Raw genomic sequence first — 15,722 nt, 5'->3', positions numbered from 1 at the left:
ACCAGAAAAGTGAATCAGATCACTTACTGACAGGGCGCCACTCGTGGGAGCTCGGTGACCAGAATCACTCACTGCTCTTACTGGGTGGAATTCAAGTTTTGCAGCTTTTAGAGTGAGATACTTCACAATGTACTGTCTCCATGAGATGTAAATATTCCCTACAGATGTATCTATTTTTTAATAATAGTATTAAAAAAATTAATTAAAAAATACCAGATCACACAACACACGAGTATGGGTGGTATTAAAACTATAATATCTATTCCTAGCTGTTTCAAATACAGTAATTTTTATAATCTTTCCCATCAAAAACATCCTACATAGAAGGATTGACTGAGATGCACTGGTACTTCCACATTAGAAGAATTCTTTTGTAAGGAAGAGAGACATTCTTGATGGCACTTCTTCTTCTTCATTTAATGTTATTATCTCCTTCGAAAATCTTTAGGTCTGGAAAAAGAAAAGAAAAGGTGCTTAAGAAATGTATAGCAACAGTGGCTTTGCTTTAAGGATGCGATAACAGCCATGTTTATTTTTATTTCCTTATTCTGGTGCTTGGAGGTTTTGTGCTGAAAAAGGGTATTTTCTGGATTACATAAGACAGACAGAACAAATCAAAGTAGTTTACTAAGACCTCTAAGAATTTACAGACATCAGAACTAGCTGGTCAAGGTGTTTCTTAGAAGCCACTCCTAGTTTCCTAAAGCAAAACAAAACCCACCTTTAACTGAGTGCGGTCTCACAATGACTTTAAACACTATTATTTGTCTCCAGTTTAAAAAAATGAATAACCCATGCATAAGATGGCAAGTTTTAAGTTAACAGCACAGTCCACCACAACACTACTAGACTAAATAAAACTGATGATTTAAAGGAAAACCTATTTTGAGTCTTAAAGGTTCTGCAATCCCTTCTGCTTGGATACGAAATGTGGAAAACATCCTGACAACAGACTGCTGTTTGTAATCCTCTGCAATTTCCTATTCAAGCATATGTCACTCTGCCTGCCACACATCCACTGGCTGTAGAAATGACATTCTCCCTGAACCTACAAGGTCCAGACTAGGTTGTGGATTTTAGAAGAATGCTCAGTTTGAAGGCCAGCTGCAAGTCTACAACGCTAACAGGTCCCAAACGGAACCCTAACATTAAACCCAGTTAAATCTACAACGGTGGTAAACTTTACCATTAACTTTGTTCATCACTGCAAATGAAAAGCAGATAGCAATGGAAGCAGGATGCTTGCTTTGGAGACAGAGAGTTCAGATGGCTGCAGAGATGCCATACAGAAATCTAATACTTAATTAGCCATTAAAAGAATCTGTTGCAGATCTAGTGTTTTTCAACCGATAGCACTGCAAAGTGAAGTCGTTCATGCAATTCTTGCACGAGCCCGTAGGTTCTTACGTGAAAGCAACTCTGGAATTCAGTCTGTGCCATTCCAAGTGTATCGTATTAAATCTGATTATTATATGAATTTTAAAGAACAACTCTAAAGAGCTAGTGTTCATACTGTAATGAATCCTAAAGCTTCTTTTTTTCCCATTTAAATGGAGTACTCTCTAGTAACATTTAGACTTGTGTCTTTTGTGCGTGAAAGAACTGCTGTAAGCACCATATACATCGTTTACATACTTGCTTAGAGTTGGACTTGAACGCAGTCAACATTTGATGGCTACTATACACTGGACAGTCAAGACCCATTTCCTAGAATCCTGGATTGCAGTATTCAGACACATTCCACATCTTGTTACTCAGATCTCACCCCTGCATAACCAGGTTATATATTTCTTTATATCACAGTTTGTACTGTATCAAGAGAGCAGGATTTTGAAAAAATCTCAGCAGTGACTTAGACACCACCTAGACAGGTGGACCAGTGCTGAAAGATTTTAGAGACACAGCATGGTAAAGATGGCATTGTCTTGCAGCTTATAGTTGTTACTCTCCTTCTTTACAGGCCAATTCAACCTCTTGTACCCCGCTTAAAGGATTTTGCATTTTTCTTCAAATAGCACATTTAAAACTTCAGTCTAGGGTTATGTTGGAGTGCTGCAGAGCCAGGGGTCTCATGGTACTTTGTTCTCGGGTGAAAACCCAATTATTATTTTTTCCTTGCTTGTAATCTGCATTTCAACCTTAATGCTCATTGTCTTAAAAGTTATATGCATAAAACATTGGACTCTTTAGTTTGCAGTCTTACAAGGTTAATGAAGCTTAAAGACAGGATTTTCTATACTGAAACACTTGTGTGAACAAATACAAAAGTTTTTAAAGCCTTTTCTATTGCCACAGTAGGCTTTTATTGCCTACTAAGTACTTGGCTTTTGGAGGCCACAATCTCTGCTTTTAAAGAGTCCTTGGCACTAGGGAAACTAAACTTTGAAAAACACTGCCTTTAGCAACAGTGTTATAAATATTTTTTCAGACGAAGAACATGAATGCACAAAAACCTATTCTACTCAGAGAGAATTATGAGCTACTTGTGAACATCAATGGATAACTGCTCATTGATAAATGACATAAATCCACGCACAAGTGTTCTTCTTTGATGGCAGTGCTTTTGCCCCTTCTCAGCAAAGCACAGAGATTATGCATTTGGAACAAAGGAAATGATATCTCCTAGAAGAGACGGTTCAGAAATTCACCCAAAGGCAAGACTTCACATAGCTGCTTCTCTCTCTTTCTTCTTTTAATTTTTTTTTTTTTCAAAGGTAACATTCTTTGGGAAAAAAAATTGCTGTATATTGACAGCAGGCTCCAAGACAAGGGGAATCAGGAGGCAGAATATGGGAACTAGCATCTCTGAAATCTGTGCCGAAAGGCGAAGTATTATGGGTTCACTGAAAATATGCAACATTAGTCTGTGCAGCAGATGTCTGCCACCAAAACAAGTAAAAAAATATTTGTCCCACTAACATTTTATACTGCACATAAAAAGCATTAAGACACAGTCCAGTGAATTCTAGGCAAAACACTCAGCAAATTAAATTAACATCCAATTACGCGATGCCTCTCAGTCCTTCTCTCTCTTAACAAATACTTTACCATTGAGTAAAAGAAACTGAAGAGCTGGTCCAAAGCTCTGATTAAAGATTTAAAATCTCTTAAATTCTCTCAACTTTTCTGCATACTCACATCTATTAGAAAAAGAATGCAGCTGATGTAAAATTCTGACAGTCCATGCTCACTGAAACTTATGAATAGGTGAACCTGCATGTACGTGCAGTTCACAGCATCAGTTTTTACCACGGAAAACAAAAGGTTCTCAGTGATCCCCACTGTAACTGGCAGCAATTTCTTCTTCCCAAAACTTTGCAGAATTAAGGTATTCCACATAAACATTGTCTTTCAATACAGATGACAGCCCTACACTCTTGAATGCTGAAGAAATCAAATGGACCAAGAGTTTTCCCATTTACAGGGAAACTAACTTTTTTCCTCTGTACCCCCCCTCAAGAACTAAGACTGAGTCAAACTAAACCCTAGAGCATGGGCTAAGATTTTCTCTAGAGGCACAGCAGCTCTGGTTCAGCCTGTTTTATAATTTAATTTCTCTTACTTCCTGTCACATTCTTCCAAGCTCAGGAACATCCCAACTAAGAAAGCCAGGCAAAAATATCAGGAGGCCTCCATGGATGAACAAGGAGCTCCTGGACAAACTCAAACACAAAAAGGAAGCAGCAAGGACAGGTAGCCTGGGAGGAATGAAGAGAAATTGAGCAGCCAGGGGTCAGGTTAGGAAAACTAAAGCCCTGACAGAATTAAATCTGGCCAGGGACATCAAGGGCAACAAGAGAAGCTTCTATAGGTATGCTGGTGATGAAAGGAAGGCTAGAGAAAATGACAGCCCTCTCCAGAAGGAAACGTGAAACCTGGGACATGGAGAAGGCTGTGATACTCAATGATTTTTTTTGCCTCAGTCTTCACCAGCAAGTGCTCCAGCCACACCACCCAAGTCGCAGAAGGCAAAGACAGGGACTGTGAGAATGAAGAACTGCCCTCTGGAGGAGAAGATGAGATTCGAGACCACCTAAGGACCTGAAGGTGCACAAGTCCACGGGACCTAGTGAGATGCATCTGCGGGTCCTGAGGGAACCGGCAGATGAAGTCACTAAGCCACTATCCACCTTATTTGAGAAACATAACCCCCATTTTTAAAAAGGGAACAAAGACGACCTGGGAAACTACAGGCCAGTCAGTCTCACCTTGATGCCCAGCAAGATCACGGAGCAGATCCTCCAGCAAATGACACTCAGGCACATGGGAAATAAGGAGGTGATCGGTGACAGCCAACATGGCTTCACCAAGGGCAAATCATGCCTGACAAATTTTGGTGGCCTTCTACAACGGTTACAGCATTGGTGGATAAGGAAAGAGCAACTGATGTCATCTACCTGGGACTTGTGCAAAGCATTCAACACCGTCCCACGCAACATCCTTGTCTCTAAACTGGAGAGACATGGATTTAAACAGATGAACCACTTGGTAGATAAGGAATTGGCTGGATGGTTGCACTTAAAAGAGCTGCAGTCCACAGCTCCCATGTCCAAGTGGAGATCAGTGACAAGCGGTGTTCCTCAGGGACTGGTACTGGGACCAGCACTGTTTAACAGCTTTGTTGGCAAAATGGACACTGGAGTTGACTGCACCCTCAGCAAGTTTGCCAGCGATACCCAGCTGAGTGCTGCAGTCAACATGCTGGAGGAAAAGGATGGCATCCAGAGGGACCTTGACAAGCTTGAGACACAGGCCGGTGCAAACCTCATGAATTTCAACAGGGCCAAGTGCAAGGTCCTGCACACAGGTTGGGGCAATCCCAAAGACAAATACAGGCTGGAGAGAGAATGGGTTGAGAACAGCCATGAGGAGAAGGGCTTAGGGGTGTTGATGGATGAGAAGCTGGACATGACCCAGCAACGTGCGCTTGCAGCCCAGAAAGCCAACAGTATCCAGGGCTGCATCAAAAGAAGTGTGGCCAGCAGACTGAGGGGAGTGATTCTCCTCCTCTGTTCCACTCCTGTGAGCCTCACCTGCAGTACTGCATTCAGCTCCGGGGCCTCCAGCATAAAAAGGCCATGGACCTGTTGGAGCCAGTCCAGAGGAGGGCCACAAAGATGATGAGAGGGCTGCAGCACCTCTCCTGTGAAGACAGGCTGGGAGAGTTGGGGTTCTACAGCCTGGAAAAGAGAAGGCTCCAGGGAGACCTTATAGTAGCCTGCCAGTACTTAAAGGGACTTACAAGAAAGCTGGAGAGGGACTTTTTACAAGGGCCTGTAGTGACAGGACAAGGGGGAATGGCTGCAAGCTGAAAGGGAGTAGATTTAGATTAGATATTAGGAAGAAATTCTTTGCTATCAGAGTGGTGAGGCAACCAAACAAGTTGCCCAGAGCAGCTGTGGATGCCCCATCCCTGGCAGTGCTCAAGGCCAGGCTGGATGGGGCTTTGAGCAGCCTGGTCTAGTGGAAGGTGTCCCTGCCCATGGCAGGGGGGTTGGAGTCTTTGAGGTCTCTGCCAACCCAAATCATTCTACAATTCTATGATATACCTGAGCATACCTCTTTGTAACCCAATACTCTAAAACACTTTTCTACTCAGATGTATCAAATTTTTAAATAGCCTTGAATTTGCCTTTATTTTGAAAATAACTTCTATTCTTATCTCTTGATAAGTGAAACCTGTTACTGGTAATAATTTCAGCATTAATCCAGTCTACAATATAGGGAAAAAGTATGATATCAGGACTGAATGTGCATGCATTAAAAAAAAATAATTCTGAAACTAAGTCTCATAATGTAACAAAATAAGCTAAATGCCTCCTCAAAACATCAAAATCACAGCAAGTGATAAACCCACTTGAGACACTCAGCAAGTGATAAAAAAAAGACAGAACCACACAAGTTCATTTCTTTTTAGCCTGCACCACAACTCCCACATCAGAGAAGCTCCATCACTGACAGCAGCAATACTACTGTTGCACAGGCCATGTTATAAATCATATATTTAAAAATACTGCAGTCCTGTGACATTGCCAGTTCGTGATTCCGTGGAAAGCAGAAAATAACTTTGTATTTACTGTGGAAGCAAGTTACTCAGACTGTAAGAGAAAACAGAACCGAAGGGAGATTAACAAGACTAAACTGTTACGTTATTCATTTCAAGATGGAAGTGAGATAGTAAGTACATCTTCACTAAAAAATCCTTTAATATTAAATGTAATAATACCTCTTTAATATTATGTAATTAATTAATGTAATAATACATCTTTCTCTCAAAAAGATGTCAAGACTAGAAAACAAAAGTTCTCAGCTTCCAGATCTGCCTCTTTATAACTTACTCAATGTATCTACAGATTCTGAATAAAATATTACAAGGAAAATGGTGGGAAGCCAGTTCTGCCTGGCTCAGTGCTACAAACTATTTTCAGCATGCTAGTTAGCAAATACAGAGGGATCTCCAAGAAACGGATTTGTGAACTACTTGTGGCCTGTGAAGACTTTATGTGCAGCCTGCAGAACTACATGCTTAGCAGCGCAGAGAGAGGAACAGGAAAACTGGTTTGTAAAATTAAGGCAAGTTTGCTTCATATTCTAAAGATAAAGGCCCTGACCATCCTTATTACAAGGCTTTGTGAATTTGGATATTTTTTTTCATACCCGTTATGTGGATGTAATGAAAAACATGGGCTAACTGTTCACTATGTATAAAGGATAAAATGCCTGCTTGTGAACAAACCGTTAAAGGTTGGATATACAACTATCAGCAAAATATGCAAAATGCTGGTGGAATGAAAGATCAAATGGAACAGTTACTTAAACTCTCAGAAGTAACATGCTCTACAAAATCAAGAGCCATTTGTGAAATCTCATCAAAACACAAAGCTGACTTATTCTTTCTCAAAATTAGAGCCATTCAGATATATCAACAAACTTGAAAGATTAGCTGGAGGGGCTAATACAGACGTGCAAAATGCTTCGGGTACCAGTCACCTACAAATGTTTTTGGGCTCCTGGTGGACACAGAGTTGAACATGAGCTAGCAATGTGCTCTTGCTGAAAAGAGGGCAAACGGTATCCTGGGCAGCAGTATCCAAATATTGCCAACACGTCAAGTGAGGTGATCCTTCCCCTCTGCTCAGCACTGGGGAGGGCACACCTGGAGTGCTGTGTCCAGTTCTGGGCTCCCCAGTACAAGAGAGACATGGGCATACTGGAAAGTCCAATGCAAGGCCACAAAGATGATTATGGGACTGCAGCACCTCATGTATGTGGACAGGCTGAAAGAGCTGGGACTGTTCAGCCTGGAGAAGAGAAGGCTCAGGGGCGATCTCATCAAACTCTAAAAATAGACGACGGGAGGGTGCAAGGAGGACAAAGCCAGGCTCTTTTCAGTGGAGCCCAGTGACACAACCAGAGGCAACGGGCACAAACTGAAACACAGAACACACTGTCTGAACATCAGGAAACACTTTACTATGAGGGTGACTGAGCACTGGAGCAGGTTGCCCAGAAAGTTTGTAGCGTCTCCGTCTTTGGAGATACTTAAAAGCTGTCTGTACATGGACCTAGGCAACTGGCTCTAACTGGCCCTGCTTGAGCTGAGGGGTTGGACCAGATGACCTCCAGAGGTCCTTTCCAACCAATTTGTCTGCTGTAATACAATGGTGCAGTCAGAACTGCTTCTCAGACAAAACTCTAATTGTGAAATCTCCAGAGACACTGAAGACAGAATTCACAATGGCAAGCTTTACCCTAAGGAGATTGGTCTCTCCAAGTCATCTCTAAAGTCAGTGAAGAAAGGCAGAGCTTTCCCGAAGTACTTTAAGTAAAGATTAATTTTCTTTATTCCAAATGGAGCTTAATCTACCTGTGATAAATTAATACGGAGGTTTGGTGATCATACACGTTAGAGGAGTAACTTAAGCAGCTTCAGCCCCCTAACAACCCCTACCAACTCCAATGTACATCACTTTGTGCAGCTGCATAAAACAAGACAATCTTTAACCTAGGTCAGTTCCCTGAATCTTGTTATTCTGTTGCTACACAAGCAGAATGGAAAGTCAGGAAAAGTGATGGATGGTACTTAAAAACCTGCCTTTTTGCCAGAAGAGATGCTCATGAAGCTATGACCTCAGCTTCTGAGTATCTCAGATGGCAAACAGAAACTAACAGTACAAAAAGACCTACTTGCATAGTTGCATCTATGATAGGAGTCCCCCCTCCCCATAATATTCAATACTCTTTTTCAGTATGATGTAAAATGTGCTCTTCCTAGGCTATTTTTCCTGTCAAAGTGGACAGAACAGAGACCCTTTCCAAACGTTAAATGTGTCCAATTTTCAAATCCTGGAGTGAATATTTATTTCCATCAACCCTGAACAGACACTGCACACTTCCATCTTTATTAAATCCTTGTCAGCACATTCCAACAAAGATGTTTCCCTTTGCCCAGCAATGTTTTGTTGGAGGTAAAAAAGCCTCAGAAAATATAAAATAAAATAAGGGTGGTGGGGGTGTATTACTCTGTGAACCAAATCTAAGTAACCACCAGCCTGCAAGATACTGAAATCAGTATCTTGATTTCAAACTTCAGCCACCTGAAGTTGGTGGCCAACTTCACCACCCTACATCTAGGCAAGCCAGAGAATGCCTTGGAATACATCTTTATAGCAGACATGAAAAATAGCACTATTTACCTCAAAGAAATAACAAAGTTTAGAGCTTTGAGTAATACATTAAATGTCTACTTTATATTTAAAGAAGCTATTTTACTACCTTTTACAGCATTTTGATTTTCAGACAATCCTTCAAAAAATATTTTCTCTTCATTTTTAATAACTCAGAATACTTCTTCAAAACTATGTATTTCAACCCAAATTATTGTTTCTTAGAACTTCTAAAGGCATTGGGATTAGCTATAAAAATTTAATTTATAATAGACACTGCTCTCGCTTCTTCTTCTAGAAGTTACACACCTGCCTAGTTTTCTCAGCCACATGCTGTTGATAAAATAGCATTTGATATAACATGACCTTATCTTCTTTCAAGCTCAAAACAACTGGATAGTCATCTCTCCACAAACAATCTCTACTCAGAACAGTTTTGTTTTTACGTTGCACTGCACGTAAAATGCACTTTTACGAGGCATTTCAAAAGAAGTTATACAAAGTCAAATAGCATGGAGTTACTGCAGTCATTTGTGTGCTTGCGAGCATGTATTCACGACTGCCAACTAATGGTTTCAAAGCTGCCTCTCCTAAGGAGTAAGACTGCCAGTGCTGCAGAAGTGACCTGTCAATACCTGCTCTTGACTCAGCAATGCACACCTGGTTTAGAAGCTTTGAAGATCTCAAACTGCATTTTTCTCTTCACCTGCAGGCAATTATCTCAGCATTGGAGAACGTGACCCAGAGATCCCTGTACATTCTGCAATCTCACCAGCAATAACAATGAGTGTTTCAGAAAGGATTTAACCTTGCATCAGCACTGTAGAAGGTCAGTGCCTTAAGGCTAACTAATGCTGCACACTAATAAACTGACAAAGAGATGAAAGCAGTGGTACAAGAGCAAAAGTTGAAAAAGATTGGCTTAGAATTCTGTTAAGATTTCACTACGAGTGAGAAAAAACATTCCAGATACATCCTGTAGGAAAGGTACATCCATCTCTTCCATTCACAGTCTGTGCAACGCTATTACTTGAAAAATTTCATGTTTGGTAGGATACCCATTTGCATGGGTTATCCACCGAAAAAAAAAATAAAATAGTATCAGTCTTAAGTCACAGTTATCAAAATGTTTTAAGTGTAACTCATGCCAGAGGATTTCAGGTCTGTGGCTGCTATGATAGACTTTTTTTCCACTGGCTTTTTCCCCCACCCCATTTCCTGCAGAACAGTAGAGAGTTCCCCAAACAGCTGAATGAGTCTTCAGGATGACCGTGTAGTTTTACAGCAGCTCTATGTGATTTTCCTACACAGATTTCAAGAATTCTACGTAACGATAGGGATAAAATCTCTCCAAACTTGGCTGAAAAACTAAATGCACAAAGAAATGTAGTTTAATTCATGTTAAAGTACTCCTAAACTACTCCCAAATTTGTTTCAGTAGTTAACCAATGATATCCACTGGTTCATACATGTGTCTTTTAGTAGAGTTTATAACCATACAGTTTGTAATAGATGACAGCCAGGAGAAGACCAATTAGTGAAAAGATTTTGTGGACTGATTACACCACTTAGAATCTAGCCCTCAGCTACTCTTCGATCCAATTACTCTGAGCTAGCGGGCACACTAGATCTGTATTACTGTAACGCTCTTTTTCATATTTATGGAAATCACAATCACAGGAATGTGGAATTATTGCTAACTGACGACAGCCGGCTGGTTACACACGATAATTCTATGGCTCATCTTTCATGTCCACTTATTAGTGACAATACGTGTTTTTTAACTTTTTCTTAAGAAAAAAGGTTCCAAATAATTTGGTTTTCTATAAAACCCTTGCACAGTACACATAGCATGAATTCTGAGGTCTATCTGGCATACTTTTTAAGGTTAATTTATGAATACAACTACAAATTTTTTAGTATCTTAAGATTCATTTTTGTAGGCAAACTTAAAAAGACATCCACATAGAGCAAAACCTCACTGTAAACTCAGAAACAAGAGCAATATATATATATATTTCAGGTACACTTCGCAAGTTGTGCCAAAGTCAATAGCTGTTAGGTAAAGGGGATTTCTGAACACATTTCATCTGTTTCACTAATCACACTAGTAAATCAAAACCCAAGGATTAGACATGGCTATCAATCTCTGTAAAACCAAATTATGTTGTTACACTCAAATATCAACAGAGTTGGGGAGCTGGAGGTGGGGGGGGAGTTGAATTGTTCTTCTATTCAAGATGTACCTATTATCCCAGGGTAGCTCAGTGTTTCTGGTAAAATAATCAGTGAAACAGCTAGTGATATTTAAACTATCATTAAATTTCCAATAACCACCTTGGCCTATTCTAAACCATGAACTTCTTCCTCTGCTTGGGGGCAAAAGAACCTTTTCCGTGTTGGTGGAGTTCTCATGCAGAGTATCATCTCAGCTAAAAAGTATTTCTACAAGTATAGCTTATTTCACTTGGAGAATAAACCACAGTAACAGAAGCTGCATTTAGTAACAAAACGGAGTAAATGGTGGCTTTACTGATACTGTGATGCCAGTAGCTTTATAGTGACTAACCCTGTTCTCTGCACACACAAAGCTTAAGATAAATATTTTGTGGTCTTCGACTGCACCTTGTGGGTTTTTTTTCCTACATAAAACTAGCACTTGCTTTAGTTTTTTAAAAGTGTCCATAGATCAAGTTACCTAACCCAATGCTAATATGCATTTAGGTACTCTTAGTGAAATTAAGAATGGCTTATTACAAATTAAAATAAACTGGTTACAACACTGGTTTCCCTAAAAACAAATTAAGCAGAACTGAACCAAGCTGTATAAAAATTACTGTCAATCCCAGATTTTGACCTGGATTATATGAATTCTGTCTGGAAAGTGATTTAAGTTAAATCAGTGCAATGTACACGTAAACTTCATCTCAGTAAGATGATGGTTTTTGCAAATTTTTAAGTGATATATTCTGCTAAAAACCATAGGATTGCATGAAGAACAGCACTGTACACTTGGCTTTGTCCAAAGAATTACGTTATTCTTAAAATAAATACAGAAGTGGGTAAAGGAATGGTGAAATGCTTTCCAGACTTACTGTCAGCACCAAAAGTGAAAAAAGCAAAAGGGCGATTAAAAAATAATCTAATTCTAATTTCATCTGGCTAAGTAGTTAAACAGTATCATATACAACCATTCTTCTATTGCTTGTCAAATTCCCATTAATTTAATTTCTCACATATGAGATCAACAGATTTTAGAGGAAGGAGAAAGTATCTTTGGAACTTTCTTCTTGAGAGCCTCTTCAGAGAGCTGAAGTAAAAGTGTCTAGTTACCCATTTATTAAATCTCTTACCTTCAACTCTAGTTTTAGATACAACGTAAGCCGCCTCCAGGTAAAGGGTACGAGAATCAGTAGCACTGGTGTGTTTCATGCATGCTAGAGAAAAGCCAGTAATTCATTTTAACAGGCTAAACAACCTAAACATGAATTTGTCAGGTTTTTAAGATGATTAAGCTACTGACCCTTCTCACTCAGTGTCCAGTTGCTGCCTGCAGTTAAAAGCTAATGTAGAGGAGAGCAATTGTCTTCTGAAGTATGTGTGGCTTTTTGTCCACAGGAATTTAGATCTAGCTCTGGTAGCCTGAAATGTGAGACTAAGTTACCTTCAAGTCCTTTTAAGTGAAATGCTACAGAAAATTCGAAGACATTTTTATGTCCTTATTATAAGAAAAAAATGTTACCAGTGATAGTTCCCAGATTTTAATGGGGGTTAATGATCTCCAGTTAGTTACTGGAATTCCTACTGAGAACCAAAAAAAGCCACAGAAAATGAACTTCCAGAGGGATTCCTCGAAGGGTACATTGGAACAGAACTGGGCTGTATTGGCAGGATAGCTTCTTCCTGGTTTATGCAGTTTGTTTTTAGGAAAAAGTAAGACCAGCTCCAGCCTTTCACAGAAGTTTGTATTGGCCACCTCTTCTCTCAACACTGATGCGTGCCAGCCCTGCTTTGTGAAAAAGATGAGCACTGAAGTTGGAGGGGCAGTACTTATTCCTATTACAGAAACATGCCATAGCCCAAGATAAGAACCAAACACTACCATGTGAGGCATGACAAGAACACAATTCAAAACCCAAAAAGCTGCAGACACGCTGTTCAACAAAGCAAGAACTAAGAAGAAGGCTGGAGGAATATGTTTATTTCACTGCAGAATTTTTAAAGGCTCCTGAATAAACTCAAGATGGTCCTTACAAAAATAGCTCAAGACCTCACCATCTTTGGAAGAGATGTTTATGGTTTTCTTTCTGAGTTTCTCTATACAGCTGGAGTAACCACTCTCACAATTTTTCATTTGTTATACCATGTAATTCACTGTCGAAGAAAAAGCATTTTATAAACTAGGTATTAAACTGTAAGTTATAATCTGTAACACGGCACATTACTGGAAATACTCCAAATATCATTTTTGTCTCTAATATAATGTGAGGTGTCTTTTGGTGTTGTCTCTGTGTAACGTTACCTGAAGAAAAATTAACAGGCAAAAAATTTCATTACAAAACCTGCCAGCAACTTGCATTTATAAAAATGTTGTGTATAACCACATATCCAGGTATCTCTGGCTTCTTCAGCTCTGTTACTACTAGATCCCAGAAATTATTTGGGAACTTACCCTAGAAATTGCAGAATTGTGCAAGACAACTACTGTTGCAGTTATGTTGTAAGACAATGAACAGTAAGGGCAACTGTGGCCCAGAGGATCTCTTAGTCCAAAAGATCTTCCTTCTCTTTACCAATGCCTACAAATTTGTTTGCTTAGGAACACCAGCAGTAGGCTTCAGGCTACCTGAGATTGGCAAGGCTGGCTCTAAGGGAGGAACTGGAAGTGGAAGTTATCATTAGCACAAGATATAAAGACAATTATCAGAGCCACCTGCAGGTGTCCAACATGCTTGTGTTTCATCACCTACAAACTTTCCTTTCCAAGAACACTGTGATTCTCTGCTTTTAAAGCCACGGAGCTTTGCTGATGAACTACCAAGAATCTGTGTGCCATGCCACAGGGCTGACACGCAGTGTCAATAGCGGGACCCTGCCCAGCCCACGCTGCTCAGTTGGAACAAAATCATGGCTTCAGACCAGGTTCTGCAACCCCCTGCCTCAAAGCAGGATGTACAGATGGAGGCCAGAAGTCAGGCAAGTTACTCAGAAAAATAAACATTAAAAAGGTGGTTGGTTTTCTTAAACCAAATTTCAGGGTTTACAATACATCAAGTATTAAAAATGTCAAAAGTGTTCAAGGTCTTTTTTTCCCCCCTGAAAGACAAGTGAGAGGCTGTCTGGCCCAAGGAGAGTTCCTATTAAGGCTGGCAGTGGAACAGGCACTCAGTATGCACACCAGCACCAGCCCCAGTGCACTCCTGGAAATCAGACAGCTCTGCTTTCTTAAGGGAAACTCTCAGGAATGCATCCATCTAACTGGAACAACACAGAGCTGCTGTTCCATATATTTGGTAGCATTCTTATTTGAATACTTCTTCAAAAACAATTTCCTGCCTTTAAAACTGTCTAAAAACATATATATATAAATATATATATACCCAGACAGTTAAACAACTTTAAAATGGTATATAACAGGAAAATTTACACATGAATCTGACCTATCCTTGCTTTTATGGAACAGAACTGTTTGCTTAGTTATATGTGACTGATGAATTCTGTGATGATTTCTGTTTAAAACTCATTTAAAAGACATATAATCTGAAACTTCAAACACACTGGAAATAATGGTTTCATTCATGGTAAAAAGCTACAAAATCAAACTCTGTCAACAGAACTAGTTTTTGATCTTTCTCCCCTCCAATTGTGCCTGGAAAAGACATAATTTAACTTTCCTGTATCTACATGGTTTTCTACCACACTTATTTATACAGACCTCTCCATCAAGGATTTAAGAGAGAAGGTCTGCACAATTTGGGAAATCAATTGGATAAAGAGAAAGAATGCTCAAAGAAATTCTCTCACTGGAATTATTCTGACATTTAATTCCCTGCTTTCATGGAGCAGGATCCCACTTGATGTCCCATTATGAAGTCTGCTGTGATGGCAGGAGGGGTGATAGGAAAGTTCTCCACTCACCACAAAAACAAATGATTTGCTAGGTTTCCACATCAGATCTGTGCTTTCCTTAAAAAACATTTCACTGTTTTAGCATACCACTTGGATATCGTATATTTGTCTATGGTGCATCAGTCTCCAACTACCAGCAAAACACCCTTTAAAAAAACATCTATAGAAAGACATTTCGATACAAAATATAGGTAAACAGTCCAGTGAGATCATTAGCAGCATTAAGCATGTTCTCTTCACTTTCAAATGAAAACTATTTACATTATTACTTCAGATTAAAGATAAAAATGCTATTTTCCTCCTAATATTAGTAACTTCTATAAATTCAGTAATTTATATTCATTCCCTATTATCTGTCTTATGGCTATTTTATATCCAGTGAGGTACTTTTCTTGGGTGTAAGTATTAATGTATAACCCTGAAGATTAATTTTCTTGTCATAATTGTGTTTACCTGCATTTTATAGTCTTACATATCTTTGATCAAGCTATGTTTTCCATTTGATCTTTTCCATTAAAGGCTACAGCTGTTTTTAAAGGGCTTATATAGATTTTTATTTTATTTTATTTTAATCTTTTTTTGAAAGATGTGCCACAAAGCGTATCTTCCTCTGACTTTTTTAAAATCACTCTCACAGGAATTTAATTCCCATTTGAACCTCTACCCTTGTTGAACAGAGTGGTCACCAGGCTCAGAACTTCATGGAAGATAAATTATAATTAAAAACAGAAGTTACATAAAGTGGGAAGACTTCTTAAAATCACGTGAAGGAAAATAAATTGAGTTTATAGTTTTTCTGCATCCTACATCTTCTGGTTTATTGTAGGGACTACTCTTACTGCTCAGAAGCTATCCATGGGTTCTGCAGAAGCTCATAGACCAAAGTACACAACAATAAATACACAGGCCTTTTCTATCCCAAATGCA

General features: G+C 39.3%; 1 protein-coding gene across 1 annotated transcript in view; it reads right to left on the bottom strand.

Moving 5' to 3' along the window:
- Positions 1 to 233: 233 nt before the first annotated feature.
- The window catches only part of MRPL13 (mitochondrial ribosomal protein L13), a 38,510-nt gene continuing 23,021 nt past the window's right edge, over positions 234 to 15,722 (bottom strand). Inside the window, exon 7 of the mRNA XM_037381277.1 lies at positions 234 to 450. Coding sequence (XP_037237174.1) covers positions 426 to 450 — 25 coding nt within the window. The 3' untranslated portion in view covers positions 234 to 425. The remainder of the gene's footprint in view (positions 451 to 15,722) is intronic.

Source organism: Falco rusticolus, chromosome 3 (assembly GCF_015220075.1).
Source record: "Falco rusticolus isolate bFalRus1 chromosome 3, bFalRus1.pri, whole genome shotgun sequence".
Lineage (NCBI taxonomy): Eukaryota > Metazoa > Chordata > Aves > Falconiformes > Falconidae > Falco > Falco rusticolus.
Note: the sequence above shows the minus strand (reverse complement) of the source record. Positions and strands in the feature narration are given on the sequence as shown.